Source organism: Plutella xylostella, chromosome 23 (genome assembly GCF_932276165.1).
Source record: "Plutella xylostella chromosome 23, ilPluXylo3.1, whole genome shotgun sequence".
In the NCBI taxonomy this organism is placed as follows: domain Eukaryota; kingdom Metazoa; phylum Arthropoda; class Insecta; order Lepidoptera; family Plutellidae; genus Plutella; species Plutella xylostella.
The window spans coordinates 6522228-6543979 of NC_064003.1; the positions used below are offsets into that span (position 1 = coordinate 6522228).

General features: G+C 38.0%; 3 protein-coding genes across 4 annotated transcripts; 1 reads left to right on the plus strand and 2 right to left on the minus strand.

Annotated features, from left to right (window-relative positions):
• Positions 1-1733: 1733 nt before the first annotated feature.
• On the minus strand, positions 1734-5367 carry LOC105386710 (polycomb protein Scm). The gene is made up of 5 exons (XM_011557326.3): positions 4119-5367; positions 3617-3929; positions 3180-3392; positions 2350-2595; positions 1734-2017 (listed from the first exon to the last, which is right to left on the minus strand). Exons 1-5 carry the CDS (start codon positions 5168-5170, stop codon positions 1883-1885), a joined length of 1959 nt encoding a protein of 652 aa, XP_011555628.3. The 5' UTR covers positions 5171-5367; the 3' UTR covers positions 1734-1882.
• Positions 5368-5758: 391 nt separating this feature from the next.
• On the plus strand, positions 5759-6978 carry LOC105386709 (aminoacyl tRNA synthase complex-interacting multifunctional protein 1). Its single transcript, XM_011557325.3, has 3 exons — positions 5759-5933; positions 6049-6564; positions 6654-6978. Exons 1-3 carry the CDS (start codon positions 5829-5831, stop codon positions 6939-6941), a joined length of 909 nt encoding a protein of 302 aa, XP_011555627.3. The 5' UTR covers positions 5759-5828; the 3' UTR covers positions 6942-6978.
• A 2109-nt stretch (positions 6979-9087) lies between these two features.
• Positions 9088-20394, minus strand: LOC105386708 (ribosomal protein S6 kinase 2 beta). 2 transcript variants are annotated; one of them, XM_011557322.3, is made up of 13 exons: positions 20184-20394; positions 19587-19889; positions 19257-19442; positions 18738-19022; positions 18205-18359; positions 17566-17778; positions 16229-16387; positions 15828-15965; positions 15155-15361; positions 11814-12013; positions 11453-11550; positions 11090-11344; positions 9088-10265 (listed from the first exon to the last, which is right to left on the minus strand). In XM_011557322.3, the coding sequence occupies exons 1-13, from the start codon at positions 20238-20240 to the stop codon at positions 10155-10157; spliced, it is 2367 nt and encodes a 788-aa protein (XP_011555624.3). In that variant the 5' UTR covers positions 20241-20394; the 3' UTR covers positions 9088-10154. The 2 variants fall into 2 exon arrangements, with proteins under 2 accessions (XP_011555624.3, XP_048485594.1); XM_048629637.1 differs by lacking the exon at positions 20184-20394 and adding an exon at positions 19975-20139.
• Between the last annotated feature and the right edge of the window lie 1358 nt (positions 20395-21752).

Consider the following 21752-nt stretch of genomic DNA (forward strand, 5'->3'; position numbering starts at 1 on the left):
TCTTCCCAAACACTACTCTGAGAAGCTAATCAATTTTACTTGATGAATGATGGTTTTATTGCCTTACAAACAAGATTTTAATTTTAATTTTAATTTTAACTTTAATTACGTAAGTACTATACTCACATCATTATGCAGTTAGTTGGACCTATTTAGTTAAACCTATTTAGTTACATTTAAGTTATCTAATTGATAAGATTATAGTTATGTTACTTATATATACCTAAGTTTTTTAAGCCTTTTTTGTGATCTGTCCCGATCTCGATATAGAATTTACTATAGTAATCTTACTGTGAATCCTATTATTAGCCTTACTGTTTTGTTTGTACTTAGCATTAATTTTTACAATGTAACGCTGTTGGATTTTCAATAAAAACTAAATAAAAATAAAATAAAAAAGTATCAAATGTAGTGTTTTTTCAAACATAATTCCATTTTCGAATTTTAAAAAAAGTAAAAAATAAAAGAGTATTGACCATTTGAATTTGACAAGTCGGTGTAAAAAATGGAGCTTACGCGGGAACATTTCCGTGCAATAATTTTTCACAACTTTCGTCGAGGTTTATCTCAAGAACAATGTCTCGCCGAGCTTGTTTCTATTTATAAACTTGAAGCACCAAGTAAAACGACTATATATCGTTGGTATTCTGAGTTTCGCCGTGGACGTTCCTCTCTTACCACAGTCCCTTCTACTGGTCGGCCAAAAACAGCGGTAACACAAGATAACATCGATGCTGTACGCCAGTTAATAAAAGAAGATAGACATGTGACATACGAGCAGATTCGGGCTTCTCTCAGCATTGATATGACAGCCATTCAAACCATTTTACATGAAGAACTGGGTGTCAAGAAGTTAGTTTCGCGCTGGGTGCCCCACCGTTTGACCGAGGAACAAAAGTCGGCTCGTGTTAATTGGTGTCGATCTGCTCTGCAACGGTTCAATGGAGGCAGTTCAAATGCTGTCTACAATATCGTCTCTGGTGATGAATCGTGGATTTATTCATATGAGCCCGAAAGAAAACATCAATCGGCAGTTTGGGTCTTCGAAGGTGAGGTCAAGCCAACAAAAGTTATTCGCTCACGCAGCGTGTCGAAAAAAATTGTCGCTTCGTTTGTATCGAAAACTGGCCATGTGGCTACGATTCCATTACAAGAACAAAGGACGGTTACTGCTGATTGGTACACAACAGTTTGTTTGCCGGAAGTCGTAAGAGAACTTCGTAAAACTAACCCGAATCGTCGTATAATCCTTCACCACGATAATGCAAGCTCTCATACCGCTCGCAAAACAAGAACGTTTTTAAATATGGAAAACGTGGAGTTGATGGACCATCCTCCGTATAGCCCTGATCTGAGCCCCAATGATTATTTTACATTCCCAAGAATTAAAGATATGCTACGTGGTCAACGGTTTAGCGGACCAGAAGAGGCGGTCGAAGCTTACAAATCAGCTGTTTTGACAGTATCCACTTCAGACTGGAATTACTGTTTCAATGATTGGTTTAATCGAATGAAAAAGTGCATTGAATGTCACGGAGACTACATTGAAAAACAATAAAAGTAAATAATATTATGATATCTTTGTACTTTTTTCTATTCCCGATCATTTCGGTATCGCCCTCGTATTATGCTTACCATGTAACCAAATTGAGATTCAAACATAACATTCCGCTTACAAGGACACAAAATAAAGAATTGAAGAAAAAAAAGTGTGTTTAAATGATCTATGAAACTGGCGGCCATTATTTTTTCCAATTAGAAAGATACTGCCCGCAATTTACAATAACTGTTTATCAAAATGGTTTATACGATTATAAATCAACCAACGTAAATATAATAAAAAGAAACTTACAGTTTCGTACTCTAGGAGTAGGTACTAAGCCTAGGTGCTGTAGTGTCGGCGATTTTTAATTTTCGACACCAGGTTACATATCTTAAGCGCAGGTCCCAGCTTCAGCCCCATATACTTCATCATCATGTCTGAATTCAGCAGAAGTAACGCCTTGCCGTCGATCTCCTGGAAAGCACAAAGACTCGTGTTGTATAACAATGTTTCGAAATTTACGTCGTATGGCAAATATTAATCTATTGGATTGATTGATTGTAGGTATGGTTTCATAATTATTTCTGTGTGGTATCCTAGAGTGAAATCGCTAGAAATACGTCAACAGGGACACACTTTTCTCTCTTCTAAAACCCAACATTGGGGACATCATGTGACAGACCTGTATCTACGATCGTTGGTTGAAGATGTTTCCAAAGAAAATAAATAATAAATGAGCCATGAGTAGTGATGCTTCAGCCCTTAGTTCTTCAGCGAAGACATACAAAATCATGCCTCCAACTTACATGTTTCCTGAACAGATCGGCATGTGCGGCCAGCGCATTATCCGCGGCCGCTATGAACCCGATGACGTCCTCGACGGACCAATCAGCGGGCGGCGCGGCGGGCGGCGGCGGCGGCGGCGCGCCCGTGGTGGACGTGGCCGCCTCGCCAACCACGCGCGCCATCTTGTTGCTGGAAGCGGATACGGAAGTGTCCTCGCTGCTCGCGGGCGCCGGCGCCCCGTCAGCGGGAGTTTCTTCCTCGTCGTCCTGCAATGGGGGTTTGGTGGTTGAGAATTCATTCAGATCCCTTGTGATGTAGAGTTTTTTGAAGAATAATAGGTATTGTTGGTATAATATATGTATAACTTTGAAGGGGCTAATGAAATCTACAAGATTAACATTTCCAAATGAAATCACATAATACGTTACTTAGGTGTTTGGGGTATTTGTAACTTCATAATATAAGAGAATAAATAATAATAGTAAATAAATAAATATGTGGGGACATCTCACACACGGCCATCCGACCCCAGCTAGGCAGAACCTGTGTTATGGGTGTCGGACAGCTGATATATCTACACATATACATAGATAGATAGATACTAAATATAAATATCAACAACCAAGACCCGAGTACAAATATCTGTCTTTAAACAAATATTTGCCCCAGCCGGGAATCGAACCCGGGACCTTCGGCATAGCAGTCAGGGTCACTAACCACTACGTCATTCAGTCGTCATAGATCATATATACGTATCTGCCTATTCCTGTCTACTATTTAATACATAAATGGAATGTACTTTGATACATAAACGGAATATACTATCAAGTTATGGTTCTAAATTACTAACACTTTTGGGCCTCTTCTGAGCGGAGGACACATTGTTAGAGGTGGAGTCCCCGCACAGCGCGCACGGCCGGCCCGCGGCCTCCCCGGAGTCCACCTCGATCATGGCCGAGCAGCAGCCCAGCCCGCTGCACAGCTCCTTCAGCCAGCTCTTCAGCTCATCGTCCGTCAGCTCAGTCGGGACTTTCACTGAATAGTTTTTACTCCCACAAGCTATCTGGAAATGCGGTGATTAGGATTGTTAGTTGTGTTGTGTTTAGTTTGTAAAGTGTAAAGTGTAGCAGATAAGGAAATCATATGATGTAAGAGATAGTGATAGCAGTATGATATTGCAATAATTCAATGCAAAGTCTTAAGAATTTTTGTCTGAACAAATATTAATAAAGAATTCTGAATAGCATATGCAATGTAAAATTAAATTGTACACAGACATATATTTACCTGCACCATAATAGTATTTGAGAAATTAGAAGATGCAGTTTGCAGTGCTCTAGTCAATCTTTGTGGGTTTGGATGTGCTGCCAACAATTCTCTGGCTAAGGCTTCTACCACTCCTAAAGTTCCCGATGCTGTCACAGCATTTGGATATGCAGTCATGGCACCGAAGCAACCACTGTGGATGTTCAGCCTGATGGTCGGAGCCGTTGTGGTTGTGGATGGTGCATTAGAATTGTTGGAACTAGTGTTGGTAGTTCCAGTGGAACCACCCTCTGGCAAGGCTGGGTTGGGGATACCACTGGGGCGGAGCTTAAATCTGTAAACCAATATGAAAAATTAAGTAAATTTACTAATTTGTGCAAATATATAAAGAAAAATATAGTTAAAAATGCTTTATTTGTACACCACAATACAGTCATGGCAGAATTTGCAGCCATAAAAAATTTGATATTAAATAATTTTTACCTTACTTTTAAAGTATATTATTTTTGCATAAAACACATACCTAGAAGGAGTGGTGGCACTTTTTTGTCCTGGTGGTTGCAGAGGGTGCCCTGCCCGGGCGCACCAGCCTACCGGGAAGATGTCTCGTGAGTCATATCTACACCAGTAGTCAAAGGCACCTCGCCACCCATCAAAGGTCACATGAATTTGGTCATTCTTTATTGCGCCCACTGTAGCACAACAAATTAATTGAGGATTTTTCTTGTCAACTGCTTCTAACTTCTGTCCAAGTACGAAAAGGTTTGTCTTAGGTGTCTGTGGCTCAGGCTGGAACACCTTAGAAGGAGCCATTTCAGCTCCATTCAGAGTTTTAAGTAAGAACATTGGCCAACTGCTGGCATTCATACGGAAACCGAGAGGGGGTTGTAGCATCCCTCCATTCTTCTCACAATGCCCTATGGTGTGGATGTCGCTGGCATCAACAAGTCTCCAGAAGTCATTTTTGTTGTCACTACCATCTAGTCTCAGTCTCAGGCGAGGTCCCAACACTCCAACTACGGTGGCTATGCAAGTGGACGTCAGATTCCGAGGGTCCAATGCCTCCAGTTTCATATCAACTTTAAAATCATTGACTGGTGGTACCGGGGCCTGTTTGAAGCACTCCTGCGGCGCGGGCACGCTGTTGGTCTCCTTCAAGTACTCCGTCCAGTCGAAAGATTGATAAATATCGTAGAAGGATCCCGGTGAATTGTTGTTGGCATGATTGTCGGAGCCGTTCGCGCCATTCCCTGACTGAGGGGAATTTGTTCGTTTCTCATTTTTCTTTTGGTATTTATTCAAACAGTACGTGGAACAGAAGTTCTTGCTGCTCGACGGCGCGTTTCCTCTGATAACGTTGTCGCAGTGGAGACAAGCTCCCTTGCTGTACGCCTGTCTGAATTCAGACAGACACGTCTCGGAACAGAACTCCTTCTTCCCGTTCTCGGTGGGCAGGACGTACTTGAGCGGCGTCTTGCTCTCGGCGCACCAGGTGCAGGTGCGCTTCGGTGGTCTCCCAGGTCCACGTATTTTGCCGGGAGCTGGCCCGGACGAACCGACAGTATTGTTTGACATTTTGCTTGCAGAAAATTTACAACATTATCAGCAAATAACAGACACCTAAATTATCACTTTACATTATTTATTTAGTTTTAAGATCACAAATTCAAGCAGTATGATGAGGCAGAACAGGATAATTTCACATAAAATATAAACAACGTATTTACGACGCCGTTTCAACAGCCATGTTATTTATTTCTGCATGTCTGCCAACATAACGAAAACGAGACGAAAACGAACGAATATGAAATTTAAAAAAATATGATCACAGACTAAAATTATTTGAGGCATATGCATGTCCTGTTCAAGTAACCAGCTATACAATGGACAGTAGATAATCCGAACTATCCCATGCCAGTCATCATAACTGATTTTTGAACGCAGTCATAAAGTTAGTTGTGTTCTACTAAACAAACATTACTCGAAGTTTAGTTTCAAAATATGATAGTGTAATAAACTAGGGAAGATGGCGCTTTTAGAGCTGAAATGCTGAAAATGGTATAAATATCGAGTAACGAAATCAACAATGTCCCCGTCTCAAACTGCGTCATAAATAAAATTGAGTTCCGTCACTTTATTGACGTCATGCTGACGTAAGATAGATTTGCTAGCATTTTTGTAAGCAAGATTACATACATAACCTCAAAAGAATATTCGAAAGTAAATAAAATAGATGATAAATCGGATATTTATTCGCAAAATGTCTCAGAACATTGTTACCAAGTTAATCAACAATGCCGACACAGCGGAAAAGCGTTTACTTGAATTAAGAAACAAAGTAAGTGTTTTTGTTGTAGCTGCAGATCTTGTTAGAACCCAGATATTCACTAATAGATTATCATTAATAAAAAATCCTATTAAAATATTATACCTATGTATATTCTTATTTACAGCTAGAACAAGTAAAAAAGGTTAAGATAGAAGAAAGAATCAATGAACTTACTAAAGAAAACTCTGCTTTATCAGCTAAAGTTGAAAAGGCAAGAAACGAGCTAATCAGACTAGAGACTGCTAATGGGAAGAAACAATATCCTATCCCTGGAAAAGCCGCAACAGCATCCATCAATGTAGCAACCAATGTGGTGCCAACTAAAGTGGAAAATATTGAGCAACCAATCTCCAAAGCACAAAAAGAAAAAAAAGAGAAGGATCCAGTAAAGAAAACAAAGGAGAAACCTGCAGCGGCGGCGAGCGCGGAGGCACCGGTCGACGTCGGCAAGCTGGACTTCAGGATCGGCAAGATCATTGAGGTCAACAAGCATCCTGACGCTGACACACTTTATGTAGAGAAGATTGACTGCGGAGAGGACACTCCCCGCACTGTCGTGTCTGGCCTGGTCAACCACGTGCCCATTGAAGAAATGAGGGACAGGATTGTCATGGTCCTTTGTAACTTGAAGCCATCAAAGGTAATATTAATAAAATTGTTGCTAGGTGGTAAAGCTCTATGTTAGCTCTTTTACATGTTTTTCATCTAATTATAATATAATACTTTCAGATGAGAGGAGTCACATCAGAAGCTATGGTTATGTGTGCATCATCACCAGCTAAAGTGGAAGTGTTGGTGCCACCTAGTGGGGCTGTCCCGGGGGACCTTGTCTCATGCGAGGGATTCCCACGAGTGCCTGAAGCTCAACTGAATCCTAAGAAAAAGATATTTGAAACCTGTGCTCCAGATCTGAAGACCAATTCTGACAAAGTAGCATGCTACAAAGGAGTGCCACTGCAAGTGCCAGGCAAAGGACCCATTGTTGCCCCATCACTGAAAGATGTTCAAGTCAAGTAGAGTGTAAATAACTTTGTAATAAATTGATACATATTTATAGCTGCCTTTTATTCCTATGAAAGGGAGTAAAATAAAACCAATTAGTAAGCAATATCATCAACAATATATTATATTATTACATTTCTAATTGAATATGAGTTCACCTGTAAACAACAATTAGTGTCAATACTTGCACCTAATTTTGTAGAAATTGTATTTCCGCATCCAAGATAGAAAAATAGAGATGATAAATTTAACAGGTTTACATGCAGACCTGGCGAGTGCTGTGTAAAAATATTTATTTTAAAATTCTATATGTTCGTAAATCTCTCGCCATAACTGTCTTTCCGCCGACATTATAAAAAATCTGTAGATTATTACTCATTGTGTTGACAATAAACTAACATACACTATTCAATATAATGTATCATTAGAAAACCTACATCTCATTTAAGGGCAACTGTAGTGAGCCAGTAATAAAATATTCATTTAACAATTATTTAACAGTGCAGGCAAGCTCTCTCTGAAAGAGATTATACTATGTGTATGTTAAGTATAACTTTAATTAACAAGATGTGACATTAATAATTATTATGCTTAATAAATATTAAGAGACAATAATTTCATCACTTACACTGGCAGACACATTAAAATTTACTTATTGTAAAAGTTACATCTCACTATAAATCCAATTATGCTTATGGCCTGGCTACTGGCCTTAAAATGCCTTTACATAAAATTACAGGTATTACATTTTTATGAAATGAATGAATCTACTTGGTGTAGGTACTTAGGCTGGCAGGCCGATGCGTATATAAATCTAAAGGGTTACACAACTTAGTCACTTTATAGCTGTTTTTGAAAAAGCTAAATAATAAGCTTGTGCGTACAAAAACGTCGCGTATGTAATTTAGCAATCGAAGTTACACTTTATTTCATCTACTCGTCATACCTTTCCATAAAATCTTCATTATAATATACACAGGCATAATGCGGACTCACTAGCAAAAAACTATATAGATCATAAAGCATTATGATCTAAAATTCCACATTATTTTTTATAAAACGGTTGAATAACTTTTTAAGTGAATAACAATCCAAAATTGTGGTTTTAATTTATTGTTGGAGTATACCTAATTTTAGCCCTACTAGGTAATGGTGTTCATATATGACAGTGTGACTAACGAATCTCTTTGGCAATTCTGTAATTTGCATTTATCCTTAGCTACTTATTTAAAAATATTAGTAATTATTACTAGTAGCCGTGTGTATCAGATTGGTGTATTTCTTGCAATGCTGCGCCAAAACAGCTTAAATTGATACACATACGTATTAAGATATTACCCCCTATAAAATGTAACCACTACTGTGAAACTCGATGGTTATCTAGAATAATAGTATCTATGACTAGTGTATAACGTAATGTATTAAGAAGAAAAACAAATGATAATAATACACATTTTACTTATCAATTTTAAAATGCATCGACGGAAGCATTAACGATACAAATGCATTCGCACCAAATTACGGATTAGAGATCATTTTATAATATTATTAAATTAAACGCTTGTGAATAAGGCGAAGGAGTCTAAAACTAAACACTACTTATTTAGAAATAAACAATAATACTTATTAATTTTCATCGTTCGTCTTCCAATTTGTATATGTAGGTAGATATATAATATGCAACTATGTTATACCTACTTTCAATACCTACAGTTAGATCTACGACATAATCTATCAACAGTAACTATGAGTTCAAATTAAAACAAAGGAATGCTACTAATGACTTTGAAGAATATATTATGCAATATGAGCAAGTTAGGCCAACTTGATATGAAATATTATACTAGGTATGCGGTATAAATATGTATAAGTTTGTTTTACTACCAAACTAAAATGGATATGATTTTTTCATTGACTTCAATACTGGCCCTATATAATTAAAGTACTAAGGAGAAGATATTTAAAATGCGTTATACACATTCGAGTCCTACGGGGTGATTTTTAAGTAACAAATATATTATTTACCATAGTTAGTTCCCATATTTTTCAATTGTTATAATAATGTGTTTAGTCATAATTCACTATAACAATTAACTATTAGACAATTTGTTATGATTGTATAAAAATATAATCTCAACACTTTTTTTTAAAGTAACACAACATATTTATTACACCAAAATATGGGTGATTTATAATTGTAAAGATTTGTTTATAAAAAATAAATAGGATCTACTAAAATATAGGTTTGGGGTAGGTACATACAAGATTTGTTAGATATTAAAATTATTATTGCACAATTTGTACATCGAAAATTTTAAGAAAATTTAAGTAAGATTAACACTAGTTTATTATTTTAGCTTTAATGGCACAGATAGAAGTTCAATAGGTGGGCTACGCGTGCTTAAATCATTTCCGGAGGGATAACCACTTTCACATAACATCTTCCATTATATTTCTAGCAATATATTATCAAATCGGATAAGAAGTTATGGAATGTTAGCTATAAAAATAATATTTTATAGAAAATAAGTAGCATTTGATTTATAATAAGAAAAACAAACGGTTTCAACATAGCTGAAAACTATGTATAATTAATAAAATCGTATAATTAAAACAGTTAGTACTTTCGAAAGATGAATGGACTAATGCATATAAAATATTTCTAAGCATTGAAGGCATTATTATGATGATCAAATATAACATAAATGACACGGTTATAAATTAAAATTAATCATTACATTTTGGACTTCACTCGTTGTTTACTACTTAATGAATATTTAAATTCATCAACATTGCAACTCACATACACATTTTAAATTTTACTTTAAAAAAGTAAAACTATACGTTCGTAATATTGGCGATTGTTTAAAATTATATCTTACTTTAACCTTTCACCATAAAACTATCTTAAAACGCGTATAAACGACGATCAAATCCTACATCCTTGGAAGGCTTATTTATCTCTCTTGCTTTTATAAATAACGAATCTTTTGATCACAATTTAATTTGTAGAGGTTCAATGGGGTATTGTGTATAAGTAACAAGGGGCATTCGCGGTATTACATAACGACCTACATTACAATTCATCGTGCATATGAAGACGTTTTTTCAATGCATATCCAAAACTCTTATTGAGTCGGTAGGTATTAAGCCTTTAGATACCTTGCATGTTATTGAGACTTTCCTTGTGATTTGGTATATTAGTCCTTATACCTGTTTGGTGTGGGTCTACAGCTGGGTCGGCGGGTATCTCCTCTGCGGCTTGATCCGTCTCTGCGCGAGCGTGGACTGGGTCACGGGGCCGAGCACTTGCGGCGTCATCGGCGACGACGTCATCGCCTGGAATATAAAAATAAAAAAACTATCAAGTACGGCACGAATATTAAAATAGTCGTCAGCAAAAGACTGAGGCAAAAGGTATCACAATGTAGTACAGTGCCACAAACTTATCTGTTCCGGTGAGAGTTCACATAAATGTCTAATATTTCTTCATTCTATAAGATTTTAAGTTTGCCAATAGTTGTAATTCGCTCTTGTGGTTTTAATAAACCCATCTAATCTATATCAATATATAATTTATTAGTAAGTAATGAGATATGGATCAATTTAGTTCGCTCTCACCGGAACAGATAAGTTTGTGGCACTGTAAATGTCGCCAATGTCATCAGATCTTGCAAACAAAAAAATTATTACAAATACATAAAAAATAATGTCTAAATAAGAAACAACTCCTTTCTAAGTCAGTTATCAGATAAAAATAACAAACACCGAAACCCGATCCAATGATTTAGATGTCGCTACGCTTAGAGCCAGGTCTATTCTCAGTCATTCTTTCAAAATGAAACACGTGCAGACGGCCGGATTCATACGCATATTTATCATCATCTTTCACCACACAATGCGTACTATCGCACCAAAACAAACCTACAAAAACCTTACATTAACTAAATTTTACTGTTATTATTATTTTTGGATTTTTATTTACATTATGTGCTTTTTAAGCATACCTGAGATACAAAGTACATAGCGTGCCTTAGTTCAGGTTTGATTATATTAATTTAAGTTCTATAAATAACATATTTAGAATAGTTATATGATTATAATTATAATTTGTATGATTTTTATGGAATTTTAATAAATTTATCTTATCTTATCTTACAAACCTGAAACGTAAGATCCACAGCGCGCCTCAGCTCAGCCGTCGGGGTCGCACTACTCTTCACATCACCATCCACCGTCACCCTCGCACTACCCTCCACATTGAGCCAGGGCTCGCCACTACTCGCCACATTGAGCCAGGGCTCGGCCAGTAGGTCCTGCGCTCGCGGCCTCCCGCCCGGGTCCAGTTGTAACATGCGCCGGATGCAGTCGCGAGCGCCGACTGACACGTGGCGCCAGACGCCGCTGTTTAGGTCCACCTGTACGGAGAATTTAAATGTTTTCTATAGTAGTTAAAGAGTGCTCTATATATAGTTATACTCTACTAGAATGTAGGTGCATTGGTGTATAAAAAGCTCCGTAGGTACCTTTCCAGATTCTATTCGTTTTAATATCGCCTCAGGAGTGTCGTCGCCCGTAGATGCAAACGGAGTTCTGCCCGACATCATGATGTACGCCAGGACACCTGAAACAATATAAAACTTATTTATAGTCAACATAATAGAAGATAGATAGATAAAATATTGTGCAATGTGCCAGGTAAAGATACAATCAGCCTAGTGTAGTGATCGTAGAATAGGTAAGCAATGGAGGGGATAGATTAGAAGAGGAAGGGTCGCTAATTTGGTATTGAATTATTTATGAAAATATGCTAAGAAATGACATGGGAGTGCTAGTTTAAAAAAAAATAAAGATGCTATGTATATAACATAAAGAAAACCAACATACCCAAGCTCCAAATATCGCAGGCCGCGTCATAGCCCGCTCTCTTGAGCACCTCAGGCGCTACAAAGTTGGCCGTGTAGCACGGCGTCATGAGCAGTCCGTTCTCGGCCCGCAGTTGCTTGGCGAGCCCGAAGTCCACGAGGCGGATGTCTTCCGGACGACGAGCCGTGCTCGCGAACAAGATGTTGGAGGGTTTAATGTCTCTGTGGAGAAAAAAAGGGGTTGGTTGTGAAAATATGGGAATGGCATTTATGAGATTTTTTTATCTAGGTCAATAATCATTCATTTATTGCATCCATAAGTTTTACAGGTGTTCAGCTAGCTACTTCAATGATGCTGATGTGCAGAGGGGACAGTATACGATTGTTTTACGTGCTCGTAAACTGATAATAGTGTCTGTTTATTGCACGAGTACTAAAGTATTTACCGGGCGTGTCTCATCGCTTTTTTTTGTATTGAAGATTTCAGAAACTGCTCAGTCACCGATTGCAAAAATTCTTTCACTATTATTATGCATTGTACATTAGTGCTATACACTACTTTTAGGTATTTCTACGAGAAACGTTTTATTTATTTTATTTTTATTTATTACACAATGAATGATACAATTTTGTAGGCTCATAAGATCGCAGTAAGTTGTCTGCACACTTCACTAGGCACTAGGCAGGCCCGTGCTGAAGTGTAAAGGTTCTGTTCCGTTCCTCATTATGTTTACAATTTTATTAATGAAATGTTTTGAACAAATTATCATCAAACAAAAACTAACAGGAAAATTTTATATTTCTTTTATTTTGCCTACTGTATTAAACAAAGTTATATTTACTATTTTTAATATAATACGTATATATTCATATATAAATAGATTACATACACATAATAGGTTAATAATGTAAAGGCGAAACCCGTAGAAGCTAGTTAATACGTGTTTCTTGTAGATAAAAGACTAAACAGTTGTTCGTGTACCTTACAAGTCGTAAACGAAGCATATTATTTTTAAATTGATGACGACAGAGTCATGTCAGATGATTGATTTGCGTCATACTGATAATTCGCTCCCAGAGTTTCTACGTCGTCTACTAACAATACAAAACAAATTATCTTCATATATTATACATAGATGACATGATTACATGATTACATGATTAAAACAAATAAAAGTACAACCTATATACAAGGGAAAGGGTGAAATGAACATGCTTAGGTATTTTAGACCGATATCCCTCATACCTATAATATCAAAAGTATTTGAGCGTCTTATAAGTGACAGACTTATAAAACATTTCATAAAAAATAAACTTCTCAATCATCAACAATACGCTTATCAGCAAAACAGGTCGACTGTTGACGCGGCGCGTGATGTCGTGTGCCGAGTGATGAGTCATCACGAGGCGGGCCGGCAGGTCGCCGCCGTGTTCTGTGACCTGTCGCGCGCATTCGAGCTAGTTAACCACGAACTTCTTTTAAAGAAACTTAAATTGTATGGTATTACTGATGACTTCTACAACACAATTGCAGTGTTTTTACGTGACCGGAAGCAATGCACGTACGTCCGGAACTCGAAGTCCGACCTTGAATTCATAGGTGACTGCGCGGTGCCGCAGGGTTCTACTATGGGAAACTACCTATTCCTAATCTTGGTCAATGACCTAACAGCGGCATCTGAGCACGCCGAATATGTCTTGTTTGCAGACGACGGTTGCCTGATTGTATCTGCTGAGAACTATGTTCTGCTCAAACACAAATTAAACCTAGTCACTGCCTGCATACATGACTGGTTCAGTGCAAATGGAATGCTGCTAAATATAGAAAAAACGAACATTGTTCATTTCCAACTGAGAAGGACTAGGGGACATGACCTAAATGTGGTGTGCAACGGAGTGGCGGTGCCGCAGGTGGACCAGGTGAAGTACCTCGGCTTCGTGATCGACGCCGGCCTCACCTGGGCGCCTCACATTGACGTCACGTGCGCCCGCCTCGCCTCCGCGTGCTTCGCGCTGTCCCGTCTGGCTCGTAGCTTGTCTAATGAAAATATGAAAAAAGCATACTACGGATATTTTCACTCGATTCTATCATACGGTGTTGACCTCTGGGGTAATGCGGCGTGCTCCGAAAGGATACTAAGACTCCAAAAACGTGCCGTACGAATAATTGCTCACAAACCATGGGACTGTCCCGCTCAACAATTATTTAAAAACTGTAACATTCTAACACTACCGTGCCTATACGCGCTAGAAGTTGCAAAATACGCAAGGCGTAACCTTGACAAATTTAATACTAAAGCAGACTTCCACCGGGTCAACACCCGGCGGCGTAACCAGCTGATCGCGCCCGCGACTAGGCTCGCCAAGTCTGATAAATGTATTAACACTCTCGTTCCCAGAGTATACAATGCACTGCCTGATAACGTAAAAGAAACAAAATCTGAAACCGTTTTCATCGCAAAACTTAAAAATATATTGGTTAATATGCCTATTTATAAATTCACTGACTTCCCTGCCTCGTTGTCCTCTGTGACCCCAACCTTGCCTACCAACTAAATTGCAATAACAACCTGTACCTACCTATCTGTAAAATTACTGTATTTTTAACTACATTATAAATTAACATTAAAATTAAATTGTAATTACCTAAATAATATTACATACTTAATTAGCTAATGTACCTATCTATAAAATGTAATAAGTATAACTTGTGATTATGATTTGTGATTGTAATTATGATTTGTGAGTTGTGACGTATAAATATTATTTTATAAATAAATGATTTGAATTTGAATTTGAAATTTGAATATTTTGAACAGCTGCATATATGTATTGCTCGTGTATTCATTACTATTATAGCATTATTTAACGATAGTAACTTTAACTTTGATGACCTCTATCATTCATAGTTAAAATGCCTCTGCAATGAAAATTTTATCAATACATAAATAACAAGGCTTCCGCTGTTCCAAAGGTTAACATAAAATTATATTTAAACGACTGCCTTAATTGCTCAACTAGTTATGGATGATTTACCAATTTAGTGACTCTATTGTGTAATCTAAACTTCTATATTAATCATATTGTAAAAATAATAACTTTTATTATTGTATAAAACATATCTAAATCTTATTGCACAGTAGCTTGCAGTTTACACTTCGTGGAGGTGGATACTTTCCTCTCCTATCAATGTAAAAAAATGTCTCATCTTTGCACAATCGTACGACGATGTCTCCCCCTTCGGCTCATAATCCCAATTTTGCCACTCCCTGTATACCACTATTGCAACACTCGCCCTCCTGCAGGCGGCCGCGGCCGGTGATGTACTCCACAACACCCTGTATAGCTCTGTGTACAACTGACCTGTGCACAACAGTGTGTCGGTGCAGGAAGTGTACGGCTTGCAGTACACTGCGCAGCAGCGGCGCCGCCTCGGCCTCAGGCAGGCGGCCGCGGCCCGTGATGTACTCGAGCAGCTCGCCGCCGCGACACAGCTCCATCACGGCCAGGATGCGGTCCGACTCTTCGTAGACGCCGCGCAGGGTTATTATGTGGTCGTGGTGGCTGTATCTGGTGGGTTAGTGAGGAGTTGTAGTGAATTTTTGAAAGTTTCTAATAGGTTAATAATATTATAATAATATGTGGGGACATCTCACACACGGCCATCCGAACCCAAGCTAGGCAGAACCTGTGTTATGGGTTTCGGACAGCTGATATATATACACAAATACACAGATAGATAGATATATACTAAATATAAATACCAACACCCAAGACCCGAGTACAAATATCTGTCTTTAAACAAATATCTGCCCCAGCCGGGAATCGAACCCGGACCTTCGGCTTAGCAGTCAGGGCCACTAACCACTACACCATTAGGTCGTCAAGCTGGTGTAGTAGGTATATGTAGATATGACTTAGAAATTAACCAATTTACTGTGCAGTTACTGGGCAAAGATATATGAGTCTATTTAATTTGGTCCAAAGATTGATTGAGCATTTCTATAAATGAAAATGTAACTAATCAAATCAATACCTCAATAGTATTTCAATCTCTTCTCTGGGGTCATAGTTAACTTTCTTCATAATTTTCACTGCATACTGCATTTTCGTAGACTTCTGCTCACAAAGTCGCACTACTGAAAAGGAACCTGTACCGAGCTCTCCCATTAATCTGAAAGATATAAAAAATATTTGCTTAGGTAATTCTATATTATTATGTGGATTATGTAGCTCGATATGATAAGAGTCAACACTAATATGGACCCCCCTAGACTTGCAGAAGTTTAAATGCTGTAGCATGGTAAAGATCATGACTTCTTATGTGAAACAATTGTCGGTTTAGTCTTTTTTGGAGCACCTAATGTTTTTAACGCCATTAATTTTAGTTTCGCTAGTGTTGACTATGTTTTTTATTACCCAATGTATTATACACACCTATATTCATCAAAGAACTTGGTTCTATTGACGAAGCCGGACCAGAAGTCTTCGGAAGACGCTTTATTGTTCTGTGTACAGTTGTTTGTACTTTTACTTGTTACCGTCTCGTCCCCGATGTCGTTGTTCAGCAAGCCAGGAGCTATGAAACTGAACCCTCTGAAATTATAATAATAGGGTTTGTTTTTAGATAACGAATACTGCTTTAAAACTTAAATGGTATAGGAAAAAGTATGCTTTGGAGTGAAAATCGCATGGTCACGATAGATCCTAACTAATATTATAAATGCGAAAGTAACTGTGTCTGTCTGTCTGTCTGTCTGTCTGTCTGTCTGTTACTCTTTCACGCCAAAACTACTGAACGGATTTGAATTAAATTTGGTATACATACGGTCTAGACCCTGGGAAAGAACATAGGCTACTTTTTATCCCGGAATTCCCGCGGGAAAACTTTTAAAGGCGAAGCGAAGCGCGCGGGAACAGCTAGTAAATAATAAAATACAAATTAAATTGTACAACATAGCATCTCGAAATAGAGTTTATTTTTGAATACCTCAGGAAGGAAAGTCTATAAATTGTGAGGAGAGTAAACATCCACATAGTTATTCTCAGCTTATCTAATCAGTTATCAGGGACATACACAGCATAGTCAAGATTACAAATGACTGTGATTGTAAAATTACGAGAGTGCAGGAAATCATATCGTAATGTGCCGGAGTTATCGCATTATGCCGCAAATAGATCTAACCATAATTTGAGATTAACAGTGTTCTTGTCTAGATGTGGAATATGGCCATAATAAATATTAAACCAAGATATTTACATGAGAATATATCACTTCAATAAGAATATAATATGTATACTATGGAAAGTAAAGCTCAAGTGAAGTGAAGACTGTTTGATGAAAAACATGACAAAAATTAGATCCATTTGAATGTACCTACTGACTGCATGACTATATTTAAAATAAACAGCACTCTCGTACACAGATTGATAACAGTTATATGAAATAGAGATAATACCAATCTAATCAAAACCAAACATTTCACCAATCACCCGAAACAAATTCAGTGGGCGGAATAGGGATTAAATTTCAATTCCGTTTAATTTTTACAAAACGCAATTAGTACAGGCGATAGCTGATGAAAACTGCTATCGCCTGTACTACTAGTTAGTTAAATCTGATATGAAAATCGAGAAATCGAAAACACTTAAACCTATTGGATCTAACCTCTTTCATTCCCTTAATAGGCCTTTAACAAAAAAGAAAACAAAACCTCTTTGCTCGATCCCCAACCACACTGGCCAGTAAGACAAAAAAGAAAAAAGTTTCTCACCTAAAGAGTTCGTGGGCGTTCGCTGAAGCGGGCACTCCGGGGCTGTCCCGCGGCGTCCGGCAGGTGAACTCCGAGTCGAAGTAGAAGGCATCATCGGCTCGCGAGACCGCCGGCCGGAACGGAGGGGTCACCTCCTTCTTGAGTAGAGCTTCCCAGTCTATGCTAGCGAAGAATTCGTGCTTCTTTATGTCCTCTATCGAGTTTGCGCCGAGTCTGAAAGAGATGGGAGGTTTGTTAAGATGTAGGTATAATGAGGAAGTTATATGGAATGGCATCCGGGTTTAAGAATAGGTAGGTAGGTAATAATAATAAAAATCAGAACTATAAATAATTACATTGTTAGGTATCTAACATGGATGTATCATATTTTCCAAGGCAACCCATTTTTGAATGGTTAGTAATTGCTCCAAATATCCTTAAATGGGCAACCACTCGGACTGTGACTAATTGTAGTGTAAACTTTCTTTCCTAATTCAGCTAATTAAACAGTTGGAAAAGAGTACAAATGACTCAGATATTTCTTATCTTAAGGCATATCCTGTGAACAAAGGCACCTCAAAGCACACATTTAAAATCATGCATAAAAATCTCTAAAGATGCCATGACTGTGATGAATAGTTAAATCAGAAAACTGCTTACCTGTTCTGGGGAGTTCTTTTAAATAACGCGCGCAATAACGACTGGGCTTCTTCACTTAGGTTTGAAGGCATTGCTAACTTAGCTTTTAGGATCTGAGTCATGGTATCATGTCTTGTAGCCCCATGAAATGGAAGATTTCCTGTTAACATTTCAAACTGAAAAAGAACAAGATTTAAGTTGATAAACAATACACTCATCATTTGAATCGGTTGAGTGTAAAATATGTAAATATAAAAAATAAAATTAAGTGACAAAACAAGTATTATTTTATACAGGCATATTAATTCATGTGTTAACTCCTGTTAGCCCTGAAGGAGTTGACAATGGGCATGGATGGCCAACTTTCTAAGTATTTTTATGAATATATTTTTTTATTTTTTTTATTTATATACACTTTATTGTATACTAAGAAAACACAGTTACAAAAATGGGACTTAAAAGTAGTGTATACAAAGGCGGGCTTATTGTCAAGATGCAATTTCAATTAAGATAATACAAGAAATATAAAAAATGTAATGTGACTTTTTACTTACCATCAAAACTCCAAATGACCACCAATCTGCAGCAAATGTGTGTCCTTTTCTGTTAACAACTTCTGGTGCCATGTATTCCACAGTTCCACAAAAGCTGTAGGTTTTATCACTGTCGGCTGGCAATTTTGAGAGACCAAAGTCTGTAAGTGCTATGTGACCATCCGCATCCAACAAAATGTTCTCTGGTTTAAGATCCCGATATATGATGCCTAGTTGGTGCACATGTTCTAATGCTAAGGCTAATTCAGCCAAATAAAACTTAACATCTTCCTCTGTGAACATTACCTGAAACAAGAATATCCACTAGAGAATAACAATCAATAACATACTATTTCAAATTTAATGATGTATAAACTATACTTTATCATGTTAAACAATACTTAAATACTAATGTTACAAAATAATGAAATAATAATTTAGTTTTCATATAAGAATTTCATTTCATTAGCTTTACGTTAAAATAAAGAATGCATACTAACATACAACAATCATTATGCACAATAAAAAAATAACATTTACCTCTTTACTAAGTCGTGAAAATAAATCTCCACCACGTAAGAAGTCCAGTATCAAATACAGTTTGCCCGCTGTTTGAAATGCATAGTGTAGCTTGACTATGAAAGGGTGGCCCATCTCAACAAGAATATTACGCTCCATTTTTGTCCTTTCTCTGTCTCTTACTTTAAGAGTCGCTTTTTTAAGTACCTGTAGGAAATAATAAGATACATAGATAATTATTTAGTTTGTGGCATTCTTTCATGCAGTGGTACATAGTATTCCTTAAATATGTAATTACTACCACGGGTATTATGCAGGCACACATGCAAAAAGTAAGTAATCTGCACTAACCTTCATTGCATACAAAGTTCCTGTGTCAGGTCCTGACACTTTGCGCACCAAAAACACTTTTCCAAAGGAACCTTCACCTAGAACCTTCAGCAGCTCAAACTGAGACGGATCTGCTTTGTCATGGCCTTCTTTGATGACATCTTGTATTTCCACTTCGTGTTCTACGCTGAGGTCGATGGAGGAGTCGAGGCTGGGGGCGGTGGACTCGTGGCTGTCCGCCGTCGAGGCCTGCCGGGACTCCCCCGAGTTCTCCACAACCATTGGAAGGCTGTTTGTTGTTTGTAATGTAGGAACTGCCCTTTGCTAAAACGGGTAATTAAGTAAATCACATAAAACATAGCGGAAAACTACTCCATAGCAGCTATTTATAGATTGCATCTATGAATACCTCAAGGATCGAAATCAATGGTAATGAGATAATTGGTTTAATTCGATCAGGTTTTTCAAACTTGAAATGTAAGTTATAGCGCGGGAGTAACGGCTAGCTTTGAGCCGACAGACACACTGATAGATTCAACATGAATGAATGAGTAATCACATCAGGAAAATCCGTGATTTGTAAATAACTACGCAAACAAGAAGATACACATTACTCACCACATTGTCCCCGACATTTTGCATGCGCCAGGGGTCTGAGGAGCTAGCAAGGGGCATCTTAGCGTATTCTCTAAATAAAGCACAAAAGGTAAAACTATTTAAATCCAACTACAGGTTTATTCTACCATGATTTATTGAGTAATGTAAGAAAATAATCTATTCAATCACAAGCCACTGTGCACCCGTCAAGCGCAAACACACGATTATTCACAGAATTCGACGTCAATTCACAGATAATTTTTTTATGGGTTTGGTTTGGGATGGGCCTAGATTTGACAGCAGGATAGCTAGATACGTTTTTAAGGTGTTAAAAAGAGACAACAACATACTGTCATGCTGTGTTGCAAAACATGGTTTGGCAAAGTTATCCTTGTTCTGAGATTTAATGCTCACAATCAAAACCTTCCTCTTTTTCTCCATATTTATTTCATTCACCCAAAGGTTGCCCGGAAGAGATCGCTTTTAGCGATAAGGCCGCCTGTTGTCCTTACTCCTTTTTTGTTATTTAATATATGTTGTGTCTGTGTGTTTTTACAATAAAGTTAAGTACTTACCTATATTGTATTGTATTGTAAGTAAGTACTACTTATTTTTTTTCTAATATAATATTTATCTTATCGTTTATTTATTCTAGTTATTTATGCAAATTATGAGGTTTTATTCATAGACCGTTTCAAAGACGGCTCGCAACTATTAAACTAATTTTATCTATAAGTAAATTTACTAAAATTCTGTATTAACAATCTTCGTCATTCTGTGTAGAACATCGTCATCGTCAGCGTAACATGCTTCGTCAAAGTAAAAAGTAAAATTAAATTAATCTAATAATCCGCCACGAGTCATACCTGGCCCAAAAGTACCCATAATGCTTGCAGCGTTACCTCTTTGAATAGCAAGAGAGAGCCTTTGAGCCAAGTACGACCCGGAGCGACGATCATGTCCTCGCGAGGCAATACGGCGGCCTAGATCCCTTATGAGGGCTTTAGCTTCGCCACCCCAAACTCCGCTGGTCTCCACTGCTACAGGGACAAACAAGTAACGGTTTTTTAAATCCGTATACTTTTGGTGCTTTAGTCTAGCGGCATTCTCAGCCGCCGAGCCCGCTACTCTTGCCGTTCCTGCTAAATGTGAAGCTGCAAACGTGCTAACACATGTGGCATCCCACAACAAGCTTCTGCCACGCTCCCAGGGGACCAGCGTTAGTCCATCCGGACGCTTCCCATCAGTGCGACTCAAACCTGGTGGTTCCAGGACGCACGGGATATTCGCCATGACCATTGCCCTCTTAATCAAGTCATTTAGCGCATGATGTCTTGGAAATCTACCAGCGCACTTGGGACAACTTAGACCATGATGACCCCTTGAGTCTACCAGTGCACCGCAAATACAATGATGCTGCTCACATATGTCGCAGCCGAGCCTTAATGCTACTGCTATTCTCAACGAGTCATCGTCCAAGAGGGTGCCCATTTGAGGAGACGGCAACGCGTGAAGCCAAGAGCCCGATTCAGGTTTTGATGAAGCCCTCACTCTCGCCAAATCTACACCTATACTGCTCTCCATAATTTT